Raw genomic sequence first — 24,498 nt, forward strand, 5'->3', positions numbered from 1 at the left:
AGATTTCATCTGAGCCACAATCACAATTCAGTGCATCTGACTAACAATAACTGAGACTATCATCTTTCACCTAAATCCTGGTTTATACTCACTTTTTTTGTCTTTAGAATAAAAATTTATAAAAGTTGCCAAGGCTTTAGACTGGATCTGTTAATAGTGTAGTGGTTTCTTTCTGATTGTGAAGTTGCTGCTGATCTGAGCTGTAGATCCTAAACTGAGAGACTGAATAGTGTCATTGTTCTTTACAGTTTGAGGGATTGTGGAGTCACTGATGAAGGTTGTGCTGCTCTGGCTTCAGCTCTGAGATCAAACCCCTCACACCTGAGAGAACTGAATCTGTCATTTAATAAACTAGGAGCATCAGGAGTGAAGCTGCTCTCTCATGGACTGAAGGATCCTCGCTGTAAACTGGAGAAACTCTGGTAAGATTATATAAATCTGTCAGTATCCTCCTAAATTTTGTGCCTTTCTTGGTTATAAACTAAATTAAAACCAAAACTGTGCCATAAAGAAAGTTTCCTCTCAGTAAATTTAAAAGAATGCTGTTTTAATCTTCATTACATTCTTTCCAAAGTTTGACACAATTTTAAAATACTTATGATATTATAGGTTGAGTCGATGATCTAAGAATTAATCAGTTTTGACATTTTCTATGATATTGAAACTAACCCCTCTAAACACATGTAGAAGCAGGTCTGAACAGAGAGATTGTGCTGTGTTTGTCAGAGCAGTCATTGAGTAGCTGTCAGTGTAGTTGATTTCTCCATTACATTAAATAAATATGTTTGCCCAAAGTTTTGTTGCCAAAATAATTTATTGGTTAATTTAAAAGAGTTTCTGCAGGATTTTTAAGCTCAAATTTAAGACTTTTTAAGACCTGTTTAAGACCTGCACAAATAAAATAAATACCATATGAGTGGGGTAGAGCAATGTCTAATAAAAACCATAATTTACAGTTCAGATACAAGTTTTCACAAAAACAAAACGTTTTATAAAATGATAAATTTTACATTTCAGCCTTTCAACCACTTTTAAGGAAACTGATGAGTCAAATGTATTAATAATTATATTGATATAAACAAAAAATTATATCTCGCTAATTTTCTGAGATTTTATCGATATTGATAATTAGAAGATACATTGATGAGTGTGTTATTGTGCTGACTTCTTAGGGATTGTCGTGGACAGCTGACTCCTGAATTTTTTAATATTCTTCATATTCGGTGTGATAGTTGACAGCAGTGATATAAATTAATCATTTCAAGTTTTATGGGCATTTTTACCTTTAAGCCATTTTTTTTTCTAAAAATATGTACCATTTTTTTTTTGAGTCAAATTTTTTTAATTTGGGCTGTTAGCAAGCAAATGAAATCAGTATCGACAAAACTGATCTGAAATCTTCAGCTGCATCTGAAGTGGCATTTAGATACATTGATACATAAAACACTGAAAACGGATTTTCTAAAATTATTTTAAAAATAAAAATGTATCTTAAATGTGCAATTAAAACCGCCAGCTGGTGGCAGCGAGTCACTTGCTGCGTCCGAAATCGCATACTTCTCTACTATGTAGTATGGAAATAGCAGTATGCAACCAATTAGTATGTTTGAATCTTTTGCGTTCATAAAAGAGTAGTCGAGAATTGCAATAACTCTCGCGAGATTCAGTTGTACGTATACTTAATTTGCGTTCTAATATGCCTACTCACCTACTATATAGTAGGGAAAAAGAGTATGCGAAGAAAGAAGTACGTTCGAAACCTTGAACCATAAAACAGTAGGCGAGAAATCCCCAGATGTCCTACTGCTTCAGCGAAGATTCTGAAGGGTTCATCGATGGATACTTTTCAATCACAGAATGCCACGCGAAAGGGATAAATCGTCAACGAACGTGAAGGAGAGCAGCGTAGAGGGTGTTTACAAAGGTGAGTATTATAAAACAAAACACCGTTCCCATGTGATAAAATCGTATTTGTTGAGCTACTGTAGAGCAAACTGTTGATTTGTTAAGGTGTAAAGACGCTAGCCAGTAACATTATAGTATATCTGTAATAAAAAACAACAACAACAAAACATGTTTTATTATGTAAAGTGAACATATATCACAGAGGAGACTGACTCTTGTCTGGATGTTACAGGGACAGATGAGACACTCGTGTGTTTATCTGGTGAAGAGTGACTGATGAAGGAATGCTGCCATCAAAGACTCTCAGTGAGGACACTACAGTCATCAATAAAACATCTTTCAAATCTTAAGTTGTAGTTTATTAATAAACAGTTATTACAGCACTTTTCTGATTCTTGATTGCTGTACATTTGATGCAGATCTTTTGTGGTGGAGCAGGTGACAGCAGCATCTGTGGAAAAAAACCTGAAACCAACATAAAGTAAGATCATTCTGTTACTTCTAATACAGAAGTGAAATGACACTGTGCTGTTAAAATGACTGCTTTTGTGTTTGTGCATCTTTGCAGGATCGGAAATGTCTGCAGACTGCTGTGTGCACTGAGGATGGAGAAGATGGAGTGCCATGGGTGAAATGCTCCATCACTGCATCTCCTCTTGTTTTCTCATCAGGACCAGATGTTTATGTGGTCTCTTCATCTTCAGTGACCCCAGAGCCAGTGAGAACATCTAGAGAAAGACCAAAAGACACTGAGGATGTGATTTTGGTCAAGTTTGTTCTGCTGGTTTCTGTTCATACAACATCAGTCAATAAAACATGAGTTTCAGAAGTTTCTAAAGTATCTTCAATTAATGTCATGAAGATTCTGAAAGTCAGACTCCATTGACCGATACTGTATGAACACAAACCAGCAGGAGAAACCTGACCAAAATCACCTTTTGTGTTTGGACAAAGGATTGAACAGAATGAAGGCAAGTCATTAATGACTGAATTTATACGTTTAAATGAACTGACCCTTTAAAACCCCAAAAAGAAACTGTATTAAATGTATGCATGCATTAATATTATAGTAGAACATTGAAAAAAAAGCTTCATGCTCATGGTGAGCAAACACAAATGTTTGGATCAGACACAGCAGCAGTCAGATTGTCCCGCACATGTTCTCCTGCTCTTGTTCAGGGTTGTGTGGTAGAGGGTCTTCGTCATGGTCTTCCTCATCCTCTCTGTGCACTCAGACAAAGACTCGATGTCCCTCTTTCATCATGATCAGATTCAGTCTGACTGCAGCAGTGAGGGACGTGATGGACGTATGTGGTTTCACCGTCTGTAAACATTCAAAAACATAACAATGTCTGAATAAAGTTTTGTTTCATTTGTTGTTGACTTGTATTTTATTTATTGTGACGGTTACTTTAATTTATTATTTTACTTGTTTATTCATGTCTCCTGTTGTTTGTCAGTAAATAAAATATAGCCTAATTGTTTCATGAACACATGCATTCATTCATTACTTGACTGAATATTTAGATGTATTCATCTTGGCTGCATTTGTCTAGTGTGAAGTCATGCATAGATATGAAAAAAAAACGAATAACAATTTGTTTTACAAAAAATATATATAATTATTAGTCACCATTTATCATTATTATTGTTGATAACTGTTGGGGTGGGCTAGAAATGCTTTCTGAGGTAATCTTAATTTCTAAGTAGTAATACTTACATTTTTCAAGTGTAAAATCAACATTCTTCTCCAAAGGCGAGATCTTCAAGCAGCTGATCAACGTCTTATTTGTGCAGATATTACAAATAGTGCAAAAGCTGAGGAAAACCGTAAGAGGTAGGGTTGTGGAGTTATTGATGCTATGAAGGGTTTAATCTTCAAGGATTAAGGGGGTCATTTCAATAGAGTTAAAACATAAGAACAACACAAATATATTGGTTAAACTACAATAACAATAAAAGGGCATTTGTGTATTCAAAAAGGAGCAAATTGCATCAAAATCAAAATATTTAGATAGTAAATATTAAACCTGTAGCAGTCAGTCATATATTTGAAGTTGTTGCACTTGTTATAACGTCATAGGTCACATGATAGTGTAAACATGGCGGACGGCATTCATACTCAACGAGATTTGGCTGTAGAGTACGTACTCTTTTAGCGCTCGTTAAGTAAGTACTTATTGAAATTAAGTACCTACTCGTTAAGTATGTGATTTCGGACACAGCCACTGTTAAAGGAGTCATTACGACTGAACCAAATCATTTAAACAATTGATTCATTCAGGATCGAAACACTGTCCTGTTAATCAGAGATGCAAAACAGCACTTTGGCTCTGTTTGAAATTATTTTTGTTGGAGAAATAGAGGAAAAAAAGAAAATATGGCATCTAAAACGTAAGTCTCTTAATATTAACTTCTTTTTTTAATGAACTGTTGTATAAAATCATTATTACATTTGTAATCATGCTGACGTTTGGAGAAAATAACGTCACTCTTTGTGTGATGTATTAACTATATAAAATGAAATAGATATAACATTTTCTGCAAATTATAACAAATTATTCACAGTGGCGTGCATGGGGGCTGGGGGTTGGGGTTGTGCATGGGTGCTGGTGCTCAAGCCCCTGCCCCTTTGAGGTGCGACGCTAAAGTGCCCTTGTGGTCCGGTCTGCCCCCGGTCCGCGATTTCTGCCAAGGGTAGGATATTAACATATATTGATTGTGGACAATAAAAATGTCTCCACGATCTGCTTTTGAAGAAATATCATTGTACTGTGCCTTAGCACACATTATATCAGCTGCAGGTCTTCCGACACAGAATTAATATACTGTGAAATACATTAACTGCAGTGTTAACTCAGCAGTAGAGTTACTCTCAAGGGACACTGCACATATTCACAATTTTGTATTTTTTTTTCCCTCCGCTTTAAAGCCTTACTGTTTTTTTAATTTTTAATTTGTGTGCTTTTCTGACGTGCGTTTTTTCTGAGTACATTCAAAGCGCGGTATGAAAAAGAAAAACTGTACCTGGTTACTGAACTAAGTTATGTTTTGTGCTAATACTATCAAAAAATGCAAGGCTTATGTAAAGAAAGTAAAAAACTGAAAGAAACGGATGACTGTCTGTAGATGCATGCAGGTCTTAAAGGGAGAGTATGGATGTCACAGAATAGATGTCACCGTGGACAAGCAACTGTTTGGTTTTTCACCTTCATCAAAATAGTGTTTATGCTTAGCAGAAGAAGGAAAAGATTGTCTTGTCTCAGAACCCCATCCACTCCTTTACATCCACGGACTTCACCCCTCACCAGACCTGCAAGATTCACCCAGCCTCCTGTCTTCATGTTATTTGTTTGTTTGACTGTTTAATAAATATTCATAACTCGCACTTGCTTCCTCATCTCCTTTCGATCATTACAGAACACTCTGACCCAACATGGAAGCAGTGAGTTCCACTTCTTTCATGGACTTTATTCACCACAGTGTCACCAGCATGGATCAGCAGCAGGAGAGCATAGTCAACACCGGATGTGCGGTCCATGCGCTGGTGACACAGGTGTCTGATCTCTCCCAGCAAATCCATCAGCTGACCTATCCCGCTGCGCCACCCGCACCGTCCGTTCCTTGTCTTCCGGTGCCGGAGAGTTACTCTGGTGAGCCTAATTACTGCAGAACATTCTTGACTAAGTGTTCCATGCATTTTTCCCTACAGTCTCGCACCTTTGAGACGGAGGAGTCCAAGGTGGCGTTTGTCCTAACACTACTCTCCGGTAGGGCCGCTCTGTGGGCAATGGTGGTGTGGGAGAACCACAACCCATGCTGCACCTCGTTCCACTCCCTCTCTGAGGAGATGAAGAGGGTGTTCGAGGCGGCCCGTGAGCTTGCGGATCTCAAGCAAGGAAATCTCTCCGTGGCTGACTATTCCATCAAGTTTCGCACCTTGGTGGCTGTTAGCAAGTGGAATGAGGAAGCGCAGTGTAATAGATTCCTGCATGGGTTGGCTGACCGTGTTCACAAGGAGATCTACCTCCTCGAGTTGCCAACCAGCCTCAACGGGCTCATCGACTTGGCCTGGGGGCGCAGACCAGTCACACACGCACTCTCGGTATCCCGGAGAGTGGTAATTCGAGTCGAGAGAACATGGTCCGTCCCGTCATTGATCACGAACCCATGCAGGTGGGTAGAGTTCAACTTTCCCGGGAGGAGAGAGAGAGGCGGAGGTCCCGAGGACTGTGTCTCTACTGCGGTGGCTCTGAACATCTTCTGCGCACATGTCCGGTAAAAGAGTCAGCCCCGTAGTAAATTTGAGGCTACTATCGGGTGGGATCTCCGCTGGGAATTCCTCTACATCATTTACTCTCCTTCCAGTGAAACTGCGTTGGGGCAACAACACTCACACCTGTCACGCCCTTCTGGACTCAGGAGCCGAAGGTAATTTCATTGACACTAGCCTTGCACATCCCCTGAACCATCCCATCCTTCCCCTGTCTCGTCAGATAAATGTCAGCGCACTCAATGGCCAGGAACTGCTGCCCGTCACCCACACAAGAGGACCCATGACTCCTCACCTCCGGCAAGCACACTGAAACGTTATCCCTTCTCCTCATGGACTCCCCGGTGGCACCCATCGTATTAGGTCATCCCTGGCTGGTCAAGTACCACCCACGAGTGGATTGGGGTTCCAACACTATCACCTTGTGAACGTTGTCATGAGTCTTGTCTGGTTTCTGCTTGTCCTGCTATGTCTGTTTCTGTCTAACAGGAGGAGACTAATGTTTTGTCAAATGTACCCGCAGAGTACCTGGACCTGAAGGAAGTGTTTAGTAAGTCCCGGGCTGCTTCTCTCCCTCCGCATCGTCCCTATGACTGTGCCATAGAGTTAGTTCAAGGTAAGTCCCCGCTTAAAGGCAAACTTTACTCTCTTTCCATTCCGGAGAGGGAGGCCGTGGAGAAATATTTTTCTGATTCTCTGGCATCAAGGTTCATCCGCCCTTCCTCTTCTCCAGCGGGGGCGGGATTCTTTTTTGTTGGTAAGAAGGATGGTTCCCTGCGACCTTGTATTGATTACCGAGAGCTGAACAACATCACGGTAAAGAATACCTATCATTTGCCGTTGATGTCTTCAGCATTCGAGAGGTTACAGGGAGCATCCGTCTTCACAAAACGCTTACCATTTGGTCTGCATCAGGAAGAGGGATGAGTGGAAAACCACCATTAACACCCCTAGAGGGCACTTTGAATACTTGGTGATGCCGTTCGGGCTCTCCAACTCGCCAGGGGTTTTCCAAGCACTCGTGAATGACGTGTTGAGAGACATGTTAGATCAGTTTATATATGTTTACCTGGATGACATACTGATTTTTTCCTCATCTCTCCAGGAACACATGCAACACGTCAGATGAGTGCTCCAGGGATTACTAGAGAATGGGCTGTTTGTCAAGGCGGAGAAATGGGTATTCCATGCACAGTCTGTTCCCTTCCTAGGGTACATCTTCTCGTCTGAGGGAATGCGTATGTTTCCTGACAAATTTAAGGCTGTGATAGATTGGCCAAGTCCAGATTCCCGTAAGGCCCTACAGCAGGTTTCTGGGGTTCACCAAATTTTATCTGTGTTTTATTCGCAATTTCAGCCAACTAGTCTCACCTATGAACGCCTTGACCTCCCCCAGTACTGAGTTCAGGTGGTCTAATACAGCTGAAACTGTATTTTCCAACCTCAAGAGCTGCTTCGTTTTGGCTCCCATCCTAGTAGCCCCTGATCCCACACGTCAGTTCGTGGTGGAGGTCGACGCATCAGAGGTAGGAGTAGGTGCAGCTCTTTTCCAACGTACTGCCTCAGACGACAAGATGCATGCGTGCGCATTTTTTTCTCATCGTTTATCTCCTCCCGAACGTAATTATGACATTCGTAACATAGAGTTGTTGGCCGTCAAATTAGCATTGGAGGAGTGGTGTCATTGGTTGGAGGGGTCGGGGGTACCTTTCATCATCTGGACCGATCATAAGAACCTAGAATATATTAGAACTGCCAAAAGACTCAACTCCAGGCAGGCTCAGTGGGTACTTTTTTTCGGCCGCTTTGATTTTTCCCTATCATACTGACCGGGTTCCAAAAACGTCAAACCAGATTCTTTGTCACGTTTTTTTGATCCTTCCAAACGCCCGGTGACTCCAGAGTGTATCTTACCTGAGAGTATAGTCATCTCATCACTCATATGGGAGGTCGAATCGAAGGTCAAGATGGCCTTAGAAGGGGTAACGCCTCCACCCGGGTGCCCACCGAATCGGTTGTTTGTTCGGGAGGAGTTACGTTCTGATGTTATTCAAGTGGGGTCACTGTTCTAATGTAGCTTGTCATCCAGGGATAAGCCGCACCAAGTGCTTAGTAAAGCAATGATTCTGGTGGCCACTGATGGCTCGCGACGTTCACAATTTTGATTTGGCCTGCTCAGTTTGCGCAAGTGGTAAGCCATTTAACCGACCTCCAGATGGGCTTCTTCAACCGCTGTCTGTCCCTTCGATACCCTGGTCCCACATCACTCTAGATTTTGTTACCACCCTCCCGCCCTCTAATGGCATGATGGTCGTTTTGACCGTAGTGGACCGATTCTCGAAGGCAGCACATTTCATTCCCTTGCCCAAATTACCTTCAGCCAAGGAGACAGCGGTCACTGTTATTGATCACGTCTTTCGGTTACATGGCCTCCCGGTAGACGTGGTTTCTGACAGGGGATCCCAATATGTGTCCAAATTTTGGAGAGAATTTTGTAAATTGTTAGGAGCGACTGTTAGTCTTTCTTCAGGTTATCACCCAAAGAGCAACGGTCAGTCTGAGCGGGTCGACCAAGATTTAGAGAGAACGTTGCGATGTTTAGTCTCCAAAATCCTTCTTCCTGGAGCCAACAACTCTGTGGTTGAGTGCGCTCATTACTCGTTACCAGTGTCAGCCACGTGCCTCTCTCCGTTTAAGTGTAGCATAGGTTACCAGCCACCTGTTTTTCCTAGTCTGGAATCTGAAGTCGCGGTCCCCTCGGCTCACGCTTTTGTCCAGCGGTGCCACCGCACCTGGACTAGAGCCTGCGAGACTCTGCTCCAGGTGAGGGCACGCACCAAGGCCGATCGCCACCGGTCGAAGCCTCCCCTATATGTCTTGGGTCAAAAAGTGTGGCTTTCTACTAACAACATTCCGATCCGTTCCGTTTTTAATAAGTTAGCTCCCAAATTTATTGTCCCGTTCCCTGTCACCAAGATCATTAGTCTGGTGACAGTCTGCCTCAAAGTACCTCCGGCGTACAGGAGGATTCATCCCATCTTCCATGTATCCAAAATTAAGCCCGTGTTTTATTCACGAATTAACCCACCCACCCCGGTTCCCCCACCGCCGCGACTCGTAGATGGGGAACCCACCTATTCGGTTAACCGTATTCTGGACTCGAGGCAGAGGGGAAGAGGATTTCAGTACTTGGTGGACTGGGAGGGTTACGGTCCGGAGGAGAGGAGTTGGGTACCTGCTAGGGACATACTGGATCACTCCCTGATTGATGATTACAATTGACAGGTAGGGCCATCTGGGAACTCCAGGAGGCGTCCCTAGAGGGGAGGGTACTGTCACAGTTGGTAAACCATGGCCTCGGGTTATGCACTATGTGGGTGGAGTGAGTGTGTGTCTTGCGTCAGCACTGATTGTTTCATGTGGGCATCTCCGTTAATTGTTCATCATCACCAGCTGCTATTCATTACCCATTCCTTAATTATTGCCCTGTCTTTCATCTTGTGTTTGTCAGAGAGTTGTATGCAGTCCCTAGTGTTACTTCCTGTTTCTCTCGTTCCTGTTTCATGTTCTTCTCATCGCTGGATTGTCTTGTCTCGGAACCCCATCCACTCCTCTATATCCACGGACTTCACCCCTCACCTTCACGGCTCTCCCACCACAGTTCCTGTGTCACGCTCTCCTGCTGCCAACTCACCACCACGCCCTGGATCACCCGTGAGCATCGTTACTTCCCGGATCGCTACCAGACCGGCAAGATTCACCCAGCCTCCTGTCTTCGTGTTATTTGTTTGTTTGACTGATTAATAAATATTCATAACTCGCACTTGCTTCCTCGTCTCCTTTCGATCATTACAGTACATGAAGGTATAAAAAAATAAAACACTTTTAATTTTGGGGTAAATTATTCATTTAATATTAATAAAACACCAAACACACAGAATAAAATCACTCTATACTCTTGACTGAAAAACTTTAATACAGTTGCTTTAGTAGGAATAAAATTATATAGTGCTTTATTTTTATATTTGTTCATTACATTTTTTTAATGCTCCTGCTAAATACACCTATTATACCTGAAAATAAAACACTTTATTTATTGGTATAATATCTGTATTTGTAATGTGTATCTTTGTTCTCATTTTTTAATAACAAAGATAAAATAATGACAAAGATTTCTATCTTTACCCATGCACTTTGGCCTAAATATCCGCCATACTTTTTCCTATTTTATTACCTTAAAAGGCTTTATAATAGGGAAATTAGTTTGGCGGTGATGCTCAAACAGCGTGCAAAATAGATTTGTTAAATTTCTATCATATCGCCACCCCTAGACGAGGAGGAACAAACCCATACAGTCTTTAAACCTGTCTGCAATTGTGCCCTCGTAACACCATTTCTGCCCCTCAGGAGGTCTGTGCATGCCACTGCTGATTCATGCAGTGAATGCACTCTTGTGCACGCTTGGATAACTTTTGCCCACTGTCATCAAGACCAGCACGCACCAACCCATCTGCCCCCCAGCTGTCCGATGTTCTCTGTGAACATCGCTCTAAACTCAGGGCTGCAGAGAGGAAATGGCACAAATCAAGAAATTCTACCGACCTCAGTGTGTATCAGTCTCTCCTCTCTTCCTTCTCTGCAAATGTCTTCACTGCTAAAACATCATACTACCACAACAAAATTAACAAATGTGGTGACGTTTGCACACTCTTCAAAACTTTCTCTTCCCTTCTTAATCCGCCTCCACCTCCTCCATCGACTCTTACAGCTGACGACTTTGCTGTTTTCTTCACAAATACAACAAGAACCATCAGTGTCTAATTTGCCACACCGCAGACTGAGGATAACTTCACAACGACTAATGCACACTCTCTCTTTTCCTTCTTTCCACTCTCAGAGACGGACGTTTCCAAAACGTATCCTGTCCAATCATCCTACTACTTGTCCACTTGATCTGATCCCCACTCACCTCCTTTAACCTGCTAGCCAGCACCCCCCATTATGGGACTCACAGCTGAAAGTGCACTGCCTAACTTAAAATTGTAACAGTTCCTTACTTCAGTGTGTTACACAAATAATTGTGGTGTCTTTGGAAAGAAGACGCATTGGGCTGTACTTTGTATCAACCAGAGTTGATAATGCTCAAAAATATTAAAAGTTATAGACACTGAAGTGCCTTGTAATTCTTTTTTACCACACTGAATATTTTTTATATAAAAATACATTAAATCAGTCCTGGAGCAATCTAGAAAAGTAATGGGTTGAAAGTCAAATGTCTCATGAGTTTCTATTTCAAATCTGAAGAAGGTACCATGAAAAATTAGATTCCTGGAACCATTTTTCTGAGAGTATGTCTACCCCCCAAACATAAAAAATATTTACCAACTGTATTGAAGGGTTCTATTTTAGTCATTAAACATATCACTGCATATTTTTTTCAGTTATAAAACATTAGACAGAAACTTAGAATTCATTTAAGTGATTTATTTGACCTCTAGAAAAATACAAAAAGAATAATTTGAGTAAGAAAAATTATTAAAAAATTAATAAATAAAAATTATTTTATCTTTGTATGCCAATTACAGAACATCATGAGATTGCTAGAAATGCAGCATTAGCATGAATTACAATGAAAATACGTGCTGATGTGCTGATGGCCAGCTATAGAGATGGTAATAATACAAATGAGCCATAAAGTCAATAAAGCACTCTCTATTCATTTAGATGGAGTTTACATTGATAGCCATGATTACACAGTAATAGCGAGCTGATTTGCACTCAAACAGATGGTAATCATGCAGATACACGAACATTCAACATAAAACACACTCACACATATATAAAAACTGTTAAACAAAAAAGAAAGAAAAAAGGCGATCACTAAGTTCCGCCTCCATCAGCTGACAGGTGCGTCAGAGCGCACGTCACGAGCCGTCATGAGAGAGTGGCAGAATTCAAATAAACTATCTTCCACTTATCTTTCACTTTTTTTTGTGGATCGTCTCATTTTGTTTGTGACACTGTACGCTATAAAACCATGGCGTTTTTTTCCTTCCAAGACGCAATTTCTGAGCTTGAGTTATTCCATAACGGATGCAAACAATACTGTCCCTGAAGAACTGAAACGTAAACAAAGGAATTATCATCCATATTACAAGGTCATTGGTTCGTTGGACTAAACATGCTCCATGAGATGTTGTTCAGCCGACCCTTACCTTCTTAACTAAACCAGGATTTACAGCTGTGGATGTGTTAATGACTCGTTATTATGACGAATCTGGTATGTACTGCGTTTTTATTCTTCATGTTTTGATATGTACTGCTTACACAAATCTAGCAAATACATTCTTTATAAGCTTTCCACTGAAAAACAGCGATCTGTCATCGATGCTTGAGGATTAGATCTTTATAATGATATATAGTTTGTCAAGGTTAAATTTTTTCCCGTTTCATTTAATCTATTCGTAAACATTGACACATGCGAGTTGAGGACATTCTCGTCGGGGGGCTGGCTAAAAGGTTAAGCGATTTCTTCTTCAGTCATACCTTCACTTACTCACATGGTCAAAACCTCACTTCACTCTGGAACATTTCCCTCAGCAATTATGCAGGCTCGGGTAAGCCCACTGCTTAAGAAACCATCTCTAAATCCAGCACTTCTAGAAAAAATTAAGATCGGTATCCCTTCTTCCATTCATTGCAAAGACACTTGAGCAAGTTGTGTTCAACCAGCTCTCTATGTTTGTTGTACAGAACAACCTCCTGGACAGCAACCAATCTGGCTTCAAAAGTGGCCACTTAACTGAGACTGCTCTGCTCTCGGATACTGAAGCCCTGCCACTGGCTAGAGCAGCTTCAAAATCCTCAGTACTCATCTTGCTGGATCTGTCTGCTGCTTTTGACACTGTTAAGCACCCGATTCTACTGTCCACCCTCAGAAAGATGGGCATCTCTGGAACTGCACTCATGTGGTTTAAGTCCTACCTCTCAGATTTACCCTTAAAGGGATAGTTCATGTTTTAGCTTACCTCAAGGGCATCCAAGATGTAGGTGTCTTTGTTTCCACAGTAGTTTCCATTTTTATATTTTTAGGTCAAACCGTTCTTGTTTGTGACTCACATATGTCAATGTCAATGTCACCTTTATTTATATAGCGCTTTAAACAAAATACATTGCGTCAAAGCAACTGAACAACATTCATTAGGAAAACAGTGTCAATAATGCAAAAATGATAGTTAAAGGCAGTTCATCATTGGATTCAGTTATGTCATCTCTGTTCAGTTAAATAGTGTCTGTGCATTTATTTGCAATCAAGTCAACGATATCGCTGTAGATGAAGTGTCCCCAACTAAGCAAACCAGAGGCGACAGCGGCAAGGAACCGAAACTCCATCGGTGACAGAATGGAGAAAAAAACCTTGGGAGAAACCAGGCTCAGTTGGGGGGCCAGTTCTCCTCTGACCAGACGAAACCAGTAGTTCAATTCCAGACTGCAGCAAAGTCAGATTGTGCAGAAGAATCATCTGTTTCCTGTGGTCTTGTCCTGGTGCTCCTCTGAGACAAGGTCTTTACAGGGGATCTGTATCTGGGGCTCTAGTTGTCCTGGTCTCCGCTGTCTTTCAGGGATGCAGAGGTCCTTTCTAGGTGCTGATCCACCATCTGGTCTGGATACGTACTGGATCCGGGTGACTGCAGTGACCCTCTGATCTGGACACAGACTGGATCTGGTGGCCACGGTGACCTCGGAACAAGAGAGAAACAGACAAATATTAGCGTAGATGCCATTCTTCTAATGATGTAGCAAGTACATAGGGTGTTATGGGAAGTGTTTCCGGTTCCGGTTTACCTAATTAATGCAGCCTAAAAATCCTTTAACGGATTTGGATAATAAAAGCATATTAGTATGTTATGTGTATGCCAGGTTAAAGAGATGGGTCTTTAATCTAGATTTAAACTGCAAGAGTGTGTCTGCCTCCCGAACAATGTTAGGTAGGTTATTCCAGAGTTTGGGCGCCAAATTGGAAAAGGATCTGCCGCCTGCAGTTGATTTTGATATTCTAGGTATTATCAAATTGCCTGAGTTTTGAGAACGTAGCGGACGTAGAGGATTATAATGTAAAAGGAGCTCATTCAAATACTGAGGTGCTAAACCATTCAGGGCTTTATAAGTAATAAGCAATATTTTAAAATCTATGCGATGCTTGATAGGGAGCCAGTGCAGTGTTGACAGGACCGGGCTAATATGGTCATACTTCCTGGTTCTAGTAAGAACTCTTGCTGCTGCATTTTGGACTAGCTGTAGTTTGTTTACTAAGCGTGCAGAACAACCACCCAATAAAGCATTACAATAATCTAACCTTGAGGTCATAAATGCATGGATTAACATTTCTGCATTTGACATTGAGAGCATAGGCCGTAATTTAGATATATTTTTGAGATGGAAAAATGCAGTTTTACAAATGCTAGAAACGTGGCTTTCTAAGGAAAGATTGCGATCAAATAGCACACCTAGGTTCCTAACTGATGACGAAGAATTGACAGAGCAACCATCAAGTCTTAGACAGTGTTCTAGGTTATTACAAGCAGAGTTTTTAGGTCCTATAATTAACACCTCTGTTTTTTCAGAATTTAGCAGTAAGAAATTACTCGTCATCCAGCTGAGTATCATCAGCATAACAGTGAAAGCTAACACCATGTTTCCTGATGATATCTCCCAAGGGTAACATATAAAGCGTGAAGAGTAGCGGCCCTAGTACTGAGCTTTGAGGTACTCCATACTGCACTTGTGATCGATAGGATACATCTTCATTCACTGCTACGAACTGATGGCGGTCATATAAGTACGATTTAAACCATGCTAATGCACTTCCACTGATGCCAACAAAGTGTTCAAGTCTATGCAAAAGAATGTTGTGGTCAATTTTGTCAAACGCAGCACTAAGGTCCAATAAAACTAATAGAGAGATACACCCACGATCAGATGATAAGAGCAGATCATTTATAACTCTAAGGAGAGCAGTCTCAGTACTATGATACGGTCTAAATCCTGACTGGAAATCCTCACATATACCATTTTTCTCTAAGAAGGAATATAATTGTGTGGATACCACCTTTTCTAGTATCTTGGACAGAAAAGGGAGTATCGAGATTGGTCTATAATTAACTAGTTCTTTGGGGTCAAGTTGTGTTTTTTTGATGAGAGGCTTAATAACAGCCAGTTTGAAGGTTTTGGGGACATATCCAAATGACAATGAGGAATTAATAATAGTCAGAAGAGGATCTATGACTTCTGGAAGCACCTCTTTTAGGAGCTTAGATGGTATAGGGTCTAACATACATATTGTTGGTTTAGATGATTTAACAAGTTTATACAATTCTTCCTCTCCTATGGAAGAGAATGAGTGGAACTGTTCCTCAGGGGGTCTATAGTGCACTGTCTGAAGTGATACTGTAGCTGACGGCTGAATGGTTGCAATTTTATCTCTAATAGTATCGATTTTAGAAGTAAAGTAGTTCATAAAGTCATTACTGCTGTTGTGTTGGGAAATGTCAACACTTGTTGAGGCTTTATTTTTCGTTAATTTAGCCACTGTATTGAATAAATACCTGGGGTTATGTTTGTTTTCTTCTAAAAGAGAAGAAAAGTAATCGGATCTAATCGGATTTTTAATGCTTTTCTGTAGGATATGTTACTTTCCCGCCAAGCAATACGAAATACCTCTAGTTTTGTTTTCCTCCAGCTGCGCTCCATTTTTCGGGCTGCTCTCTTTAGGGTGCGAGTATGCTCATTATACCATGGTGTCAAACTGTTTTCCTTAACCTTCCTTAAGTGTAAAGGAGCAACTTTATTTAAAGAGCTAGAAAAGAGAGAGTCCATAGTTTCTGTTACATCATCAAGTTGTTCTGAGGTTTTGGATATGCTAAGGAATTTGGATACATCAGGAAGATAACTTAAAAAGCAGTCTTTTGTGTTAGAAGTGATGGTTCTTCCATACTTGTAACAAGAAGTAGAATTTACAATTTTGGCTATATGAATTTTGCAAAGAACTAAATAATGATCTGAGATATCATCACTTGGCTGAATAATTTCAACACCATCAACATCAATTCCATGTGACAGTATTAAATCTAGAGTATGATTTCGACAATGAGTAGGTCCTGAAAGTGTTGTCTAACACCAATAGAGTTCAGAATGTCTATAAATGCTGATCCCAATGCATCGTTTTCATTATCAACATGGATATTAAAGTCACCAACTATTAAAACTTTATCTGCAGCCAGAACTAACTCGGATGTAAAATCACCAAACTCTTTAATAAAGTCTGTATGGTGCCCTGGTGGCCTGTATACAGTAGCCAGTACAAACATAACAGGGGATTTATCATTAACATTTGTTTCTTTGGATAATGTTATATGAAGTACCATTACTTCAAACGAGTTATACTTGTAGCCTGCACTCTGAGAAATCCTGAAAACGTTGTTATAAATTGAAGCAACACCTCCACCTTTGCCTTTTAGACGTGGCTCATGTTTATAACAGTAATCTTGGGGGGTGGACTCATTTAAAATAATGTAATCATCAGGTTTTAGCCAGGTTTCTGTCAAACAGAGTACATCTATATTATGATCAGTGATCATATTATTTACAAAAAGTGTTTTCGTAGAAAGGGATCTGATATTCAATAAGCCAAGCTTTATCATTTGTTTATCCATATTGCTTCTGTTTTTTATTTGTTGAACCTCAATTAAATTGTTAATCTTAACTTGGTTTGGACGTTTTTTGTATTTTCTAGTTCGGGGAACAGACACAGTCTCAATAGTGTGATATCTAGGTGAAAGAGTCTCTATGTGCTGAGAATTAACTGACCTCTGTGACGGGAGGCAGCTAGCAGACGGTCGGTTTAGCCAGTCTGTCTGCTTCCTGACCTGGGCCCCAGTTAGTCAAGTATAAACACTAAGACTATTTGCCATATTTCTAGAGAGAAGAGTGGCGCCACCCCAGGAGGGATGAAGACCATCTCTTTTAAACAGGTCAGGTCTGCCCCAAAAGCTCGTCCAATTGTCTATGAAACCTATGTTATTCTGTGGGCACCACTTAGACATCCAGCCATTGAGTGATGACAATCTGCTATGCATCTCATCACCACTGTAAGCAGGGAGGGGACCAGAGCATATTATAGTGTCTGACATCGTGCTTGCAAGTTCACACACCTCTTTAATGTTATTTTTAGTGATCTCCGACTGGTGAAGTCGAACATCATTAGCGCCGGCATGAATAACAATCTTACTGTATTTACGTTTAGCATTAGCCAGCACTTTTAAATTTGCCAAGATGTCAGGCGCTCTGGCTCCCGGTATACATTTGACTATGGTGGCTTGTGTCTCTATATTCACGTTCCGTACAATAGAATCACCAATAACTAGAGCACTTTCATCAGGTTTCTCAGTGGGTGCATCACTGAGTGGGGAGAACCTGTTTAATGTTTTGATCGGAACAGAAGAGCGGTGTTTTGACCCACGACTACGCTGCCTCACCGTCAACCAGTTGCCCTGCTGCAGGGGCTCTGTTTCCGGAACCGAACAATGTACAGGAATCCCTGAGCTAGACGCATCCAAAGCCGTATCTAGAGCCCTAACATTCTTACTGTCCTCAATTAAAGTTTGGATGCATGTCTCTAATTCTGAAATCTTCTCTGTCAGCCTAACTACAACCCGAATTCCGGAAAAGTTGGGACGTTTTTTAACTTTTAATAAAATGAAAACTAAAAGACTTTCAAATCACATGAGCCAATATTTTATTCACAATAGAACATAGATAACATAGCAAATGTTTAAACTGAGAAAGTTTACAATTTTATGCACAAAATGAGCTCATTTCAATTTTGATTTCTGCTACAGGTCTCAAAATAGTTGGGACGGGGCATGTTTACCATGGTGTAGCATCTCCTTTTCTTTTCAAAACAGTTTGAAGACGTCTGGGCATTGAGGCTATGAGTTGCTGGAGTTTTGCTGTTGGAATTTGGTCCCATTCTTGCCTTATATAGATTTCCAGCTGCTGAAGAGTTCGTGGTCGTCTTTGACGTATTTTTTGTTTAATGATGCGCCAAATGTACTCTATAGGTGAAAGATCTGGACTGCAGGCAGGCCAGGTTAGCACCCGGACTCTTCTACGACGAAGCCATGCTGTTGTTATAGCTGCAGTATGTGGTTTTGCATTGTCCTGCTGAAATAAACAAGGCCTTCCCTGAAATAGACGTTGTTTGGAGGGAAGCATATGTTGCTCTAAAACCTTTATATACCTTTCAGCATTCACAGAGCCTTCCAAAACATGCAAGCTGCCCATACCGTATGCACTTATGCACCCCCATACCATCAGAGATGCTGGCTTTTGAACTGAACGCTGATAACATGCTGGAAGGTCTCCCTCCTCTTTAGCCCGGAGGACACGGCGTCCGTGATTTCCAACAAGAATGTCAAATTTGGACTCGTCTGACCATAAAACACTATTCCACTTTGAAATAGTCCATTTTAAATGAGCCTTGGCCCACAGGACACGACGGCGCTTCTGGACCATGTTCACATATGGCTTCCTTTTTGCATGATAGAGCTTTAGTTGGCATCTGCTGATGGCACGGCGGATTGTGTTTACCGACAGTGGTTTCTGAAAGTATTCCTGGGCCCATTTAGTAATGTCATTGACACAATCATGCCGATGAGTGATGCAGTGTCATCTGAGAGCCCGAAGACCACGGGCATCCAATAAAGGTCTCCGGCCTTGTCCCTTACGCACAGAGATTTCTCCAGTTTCTCTGAATCTTTTGATGATGTTATGCACTGTAGATGATGAGATTTGCAAAGCCTTTGCAATTTGACGTTGAGGAACATTGTTTTTAAAGTTTTCCACAATTTTTTTACGCAGTCTTTCACAGATTGGAGAGCCTCTGCCCATCTTTACTTCTGAGAGACTCTGCTTCTCTAAGACAAAGCTTTTATAGCTAATCATGTTACAGACCTGATATCAATTAACTTAATTAATCACTAGATGTTCTCCCAGCTGAATCTTTTCAAAACTGCTTCCTTTTTTAGCCATTTGTTGCCCCCGTGCCAACTTTTTTGAGACCTGTAGCAGGCATTAAATTTTAAAAGAGCTAATTAAGTGGATAAAAGTGTAAAATTTCTCAGTTTAAAGATTTGCTACGTTATCTATGTTCTATTGTGAATAAAATATTGGCTCATGTGATTTGAAATTCCTTTAGTTTTCATTTTATTAAAATTTAAAAAACGTCCCAACTTTTCCGGAATTCGGGTTGTATTTCCCTGCATTTATCACATGTGAATCCCTCATCAGCGACAGAGATAGATAAACTGTACATGTGGCAAGAGGTGCAAGTAACAATGACGGGAGAAGCCATTACTCACCGTGCTTGATGAAATATTCTTACTGCGGTTGTTTGATGAACTTGTGAAAAACTGGAGCGAGGGAGAGGAGAAAAGAAAACAGCGATAGGTTCGAATGAAAACGCTAATGACAAGCTAACGAGTGCTAACGCTTTGATAATGCAGGTTTTGATCATATCGGTTTATGGCTTCAATATTTCATTCGCACTTGTGGGCGGAGCTGAAACGCTGCTTTCATCTGATTGGTCGAATTGCTCCACCTTCAGGTCTTTTCATTCTTTCATGCAGAAAAAGAGTCAGTGCGAGTGAGGCACTGTAATGTCTGAAACCACAGCTCACTGTTAATTAGCATAATATTTGAATCAGATGTAGCTGGGCACATAATTCGTGCTGCTGCAACTTGCAAGAGACCCCGTTAAATTATTTATCGGTTATAGTATTGTATAAATATCGTCCCTCTGAAAAAAACAGTGCAAATATTTATGTCTCCTTGGATAACAGTGAAGTGGAAATAAATATAGTTACATTTATGAAATAAAATTAAATTGAATTTTTTGGGACGGTAAGTCTGGCCAGTTATACAGCATCGAGAGTCAGGCGAGTCTGACCGATATATGATCAAAACGTACACGGACCATCTGTCCTGTCCATGTTCTCTCACTTGAATCCTCTTCTTGAGTCTTGAGTCTCTTGACCTTCTGCAAGCCCCGCCTTGTTCACGCAGTGATTGACATGGCAGGAGGGGGCGGACACGTGATCGGCTCAGAATGCATTTTCAATGTGCACATTGAATTTTGCTACATTCATTGCGGGACATTGAATGAAAATGCAATCGTAAGTGTCTTGACTGTGAGTGTTAATGCAATTAAGAAAAATAGCATTTGAATGATAATTTTGCTACAGTTCATTCTCTGTGAGCAGATGACGCTTTTGGCAGAACTATAACTATTTCCCCGGTAACAGCAGAACACAAAGCAACGCAGCACCGGACTTTGAACGTGCAGTGCTCATGAAATCATAGCCTTTTGAAGTTCAATCATCACATTCAGCATATCACAATTCTGGCCTTTGAATCTCCAAATATAATACATCTTGAAATCACAATTAAGACTTTCTTGTACAATTTAAGACTTTTTAAGACCCCGCGGAAACCCTGTTTAAGGTAGGATTTTAGCACAGTTCTTCAGTGCTGATGTTAACTGTCATTCTTCAAAGAATATTGGCTTGTTGTGAAAAATAATGTTTTTTTTTTTAAACAAAGCATTAAAACATGTTAGACTGCACCCAAAAAACTCAATCAATACTAGAAACAAAAACTGTCACCCACACCTTTAATATAAAGTTGCCAAGGCTTTAGACTGGATCTGTTAATCATGTTGTGGTGTATGTTTAGGTGAAGTTGCTGCTGATCTGAGCTGTAGATCCTGAACTGAGAGACTGAAGAGTGTCATTGTTCTCTACAGGTTGTATGATTGTGGAGTCACAGATGAAGGTTGTGCTGCTCTGGCTTCAGCTCTGAGATCAAACCCCTCACAACTGAGAGTACTGAATCTGTCTGCAAATAAACTAGGAGCATCATCAGTGAATCTGCTCTCTGATCTACTGAAGGATCCTCACTCTAAACTGAAGATACTCTGGTATATCATCTCTCTGGATCAAACACACACACACACACACACACTGGTACTCACAAATAAGTGATTTATAATATATGTGTAACGGGGCTGACAGTCGTTAGATGTGCAGATCCAGGTGCAAGTTTTTATTACACAGAGACGTGATCAATACAGGCATGAGTCAAACACTGGCAAACAGGTATATATAAGGCGAGACAAAGAATGTTCCTAGGGCATGCATGGGTCTACGATGAACAAACAATATCCAGAGGGCTAAGCAAGAGGGGTAGGCCTAATCCAGAATCCAGAGCAAAGGGTCAAAACACGAGTAACATGGGAAAGGAAGAAAAAGACTAAACTATGAAAACTATTTCCTGAAACAAGACTATGAAAACTATAAACTTAAACATGATTATGAAAACTATAAACTGAAACAAGACTATGAAAACTATAAACTGAAACAAGATTATGAAAACTAGAAACTAAGACAATACTATGAAAACAAACACAGAATGGCTTAGTATCGCAGCTATCGTTAGGGGAGGGAAATGTGCAGAACAATATTCGGCAGTTTGTTAAATGAAGTCCAATGCATATAAAACGTGTCTGATGATTGTACTGTGTGCATGTGATTGTTAAACAGGTGAATGTGATTGGTGCAATGGAGCATGGGAAATGTAGTCCAGGGTGTACTTACTGTGTAGTTAAGTGACTGCATCATGGCATGCTTACAACTGAATGTTATTATAAAGTCTTAACCTTTTGGTTCTTATTGTTTTTATTGTTTCTTATTGCACATTGCAAAATTTCTGGAGTAACAACCATATTTAAATCATATTTATATTTTAAATCTGAATCAGAAATTGTAATCATTGTCACAGTGATAACCATGGGTTGGGCAATGGATGGGACAAATAATAATAATAATAATAATAATAATAATAATAATAATAATAATAAAATCTGATGTCAATAGATCTTGGTGTGTAATTGCTTGATTAATAGACTTATCATTTGTTCTATATGTTTTATTTGATCTTTTTAAAACAATGTTACTTAAGTGAAAAATATTTGAAGGCTACATATTGTTTTAAAGTATTCATTAACTATTATTAGCTTAATTTTACAGATTTAATGTACTTAATTCTTTTTATTTTCAAATATGGTATTGGTCAACATCTGAAATGTTGGTACTGTGAAGAGACTAATTTGTAGTACTATGAGAGTGTCAAATTGTGATTTCAAAACTGTGTAATGGTATCAAGGAGGTGAGGAAGCAAGTGCGAGTTATAACATTTATTAAATGACAAAACAAACAATGAACACGAAGACAGGAGGTACGGTGAATCATGAAGTTGGCAGCAGGAGAGCGTGACACAGGAACTGCGGGGGAAGAGCCGTGAAAGTGAGTGGTTAGATCCGGGGATGAAGAGGAGTTGACAGTGTTCCGAAGACAGGACAATCCAATGACGAGAAGAACATAAATAGGAACGAGAGAAACACGAAGTAACACTAAGATTGACAAACAACGCTCTGACAAATACAAGACGAAAGACAGGGCAATATGTAGGGAAAGGGTAATAAGTAGCAGCTGGTGATCATGAACAATTAGCAGAGACGCCCACAAGAAACAATCAGTCCTGACGCAAGACACACACTCACTCCACCCACATAGTGCAAAACCCGAGACCATGGTTTACCAACTGTGACAGTACCCTCCCCTCTAGGAACGCCTCCTTCCTAGACACTTACGATTGCATTCCCAGACAGGCCTACCTGTTGATTTTACTCATCAATCAGGGAGTGATCCAGTATGTCCCTAGCAGGTACCCAACTCCTCTCCTCTGGACCGTAACCCTCCCAGTCCACCAAGTACTAGAATCCTCGTCCCCTCTGCCTCGAGTCCAGAATACGGTTAACCGAATAGGTGGGTTCCCCATGTACGAGTCGCGGCGGTGGGGGAACCGGGGTAGGCGGGTTGATACGTGAATAAAACACAGGCTTGATTTTGGATACATGGAAGGCAGGATGAATCCTCCCGTACGCCGGAGGTAGTTTGAGGCGGACTGTCACCGGACTAATGATCTTGGTCACAGGAAACGGGCCAATAAATTTGGGAGCTAATTTTTTAGAAACGGAACAGGAATGTTGTTAGTAGAAAGCCACACTTTTTGCCCCACGACGTATAAGGGAGGCTTCGACCGGTGGCGATTGGCCTTGGCCTTGGCCTTGGTGCGCGCCCTCACCTGGAGCACAGTCTCTAGGGCTCTGGTCCAGGTGCGGTGGCACCGCTGGACAAACGCGTGAGCAGAGGGGACCTCGACTTCAGATTCCAGACAAGGAAAAACAGGTGGCTGGTAACCTATTCTAGACTGAAATGGAGAGAGGCCCGTGGCTGACACTGGTAACGTGTTATGAGCGTACTGAACCATAGAGAGTTGTTGGCTCCAGGAAGAAGTATTCTTGGAGACTAAACATCGCAACGTTCTCTCTAAATCTTGGTTGGCTCGCTCAGACTGACCGTTGCTCTGAGGGAGATAACCCGAAGACAGACTAACTATCGCTCCTAACAATTTACAAAACTCTTTCCAAAATTGGATACAAATTGGGATCCCCTGTCAGAAACCACGTCTACCGGGAGGCCATGTAACCAAAAGACGTGATCAATAACAGTGACCGCTGTCTCCTTGGCTGAAGGTAATTTGGGCAAGGGAATGAAATGTGCCGCCTTCGAAAATCGGTCCACTAAGTTCAAAATGACCGTCATTCCATTAGAGGGCGGGAGGGCGGTAACAAAAACAAGTGCGATGTGGGAACAGGGTCTCAAAGGGACAGACAGCGGTTGAAGAAGCCCATCCGGAGGTCGGTTAGATGACTTACCACTGGCGCAAACTGAGCAAGGCCAAAACAAAATTGTGAATGTCGTGAGCCATCAGTGGCCACCAGAATCATTGCTTTACTAAGCACTTGGTGAGGCTTATCCATGGATGACAAGCTACATTAGAGCAGTGACCCAACTGAATAACGTTATAGCGTAACTCCTCCGGCACAAGCAACCGATTCGGTGGGCACCCGTGTGGATCGTTACCCCTTCTAAGGCCGTCTTGACCTTCGATTCGACCTCCCATACGAGTGATGAGATGACTATACTCTCAGGTAAAATGCACTCGGGAGTCACCGGGCATTCGGAAGGATCAAAAAGACGTGACAAAGAATCGGGTTTGACGTTTTTGGAACCTGATCGTTACGATAGAGAAAAATCTAAATGACCAAAAAAAAAGTGACCACCGAGCCTGCCTGGAAATTA

At 41.1% G+C, this 24,498-nt stretch overlaps 1 protein-coding gene and 1 long non-coding RNA gene across 10 annotated transcripts in view; both read left to right on the top strand.

Annotated features, from left to right (window-relative positions):
• The window catches only part of LOC132144948 (NACHT, LRR and PYD domains-containing protein 1b allele 2-like), a 173,491-nt gene that overhangs the window by 123,556 nt on the left and 25,437 nt on the right, over positions 1–24,498 (top strand). For 6 of the 9 annotated variants that reach the window (XM_059555545.1, XM_059555547.1, XM_059555553.1 and 3 more), the window contains 2 exons: positions 249–422; positions 21,039–21,212. The exons of 1 other annotated variant lie outside the window; for it this stretch is intronic. In XM_059555545.1, coding sequence (XP_059411528.1) covers positions 249–422; positions 21,039–21,212 — 348 coding nt within the window. The remainder of the gene's footprint in view (positions 1–248; positions 423–21,038; positions 21,213–24,498) is intronic. 2 more of the 9 variants (XM_059555551.1, XM_059555548.1) reach the window with 2 other exon arrangements.
• Positions 1,543–2,981, top strand: LOC132144958 (uncharacterized). The gene is made up of 3 exons (XR_009434422.1): positions 1,543–1,924; positions 2,138–2,211; positions 2,325–2,981. It is a non-coding gene; the product is annotated as an uncharacterized LOC132144958 (long non-coding RNA).

The sequence above is a fragment of the Carassius carassius genome, chromosome 8 (assembly GCF_963082965.1).
Source record: "Carassius carassius chromosome 8, fCarCar2.1, whole genome shotgun sequence".
NCBI classification, from domain to species: domain Eukaryota; kingdom Metazoa; phylum Chordata; class Actinopteri; order Cypriniformes; family Cyprinidae; genus Carassius; species Carassius carassius.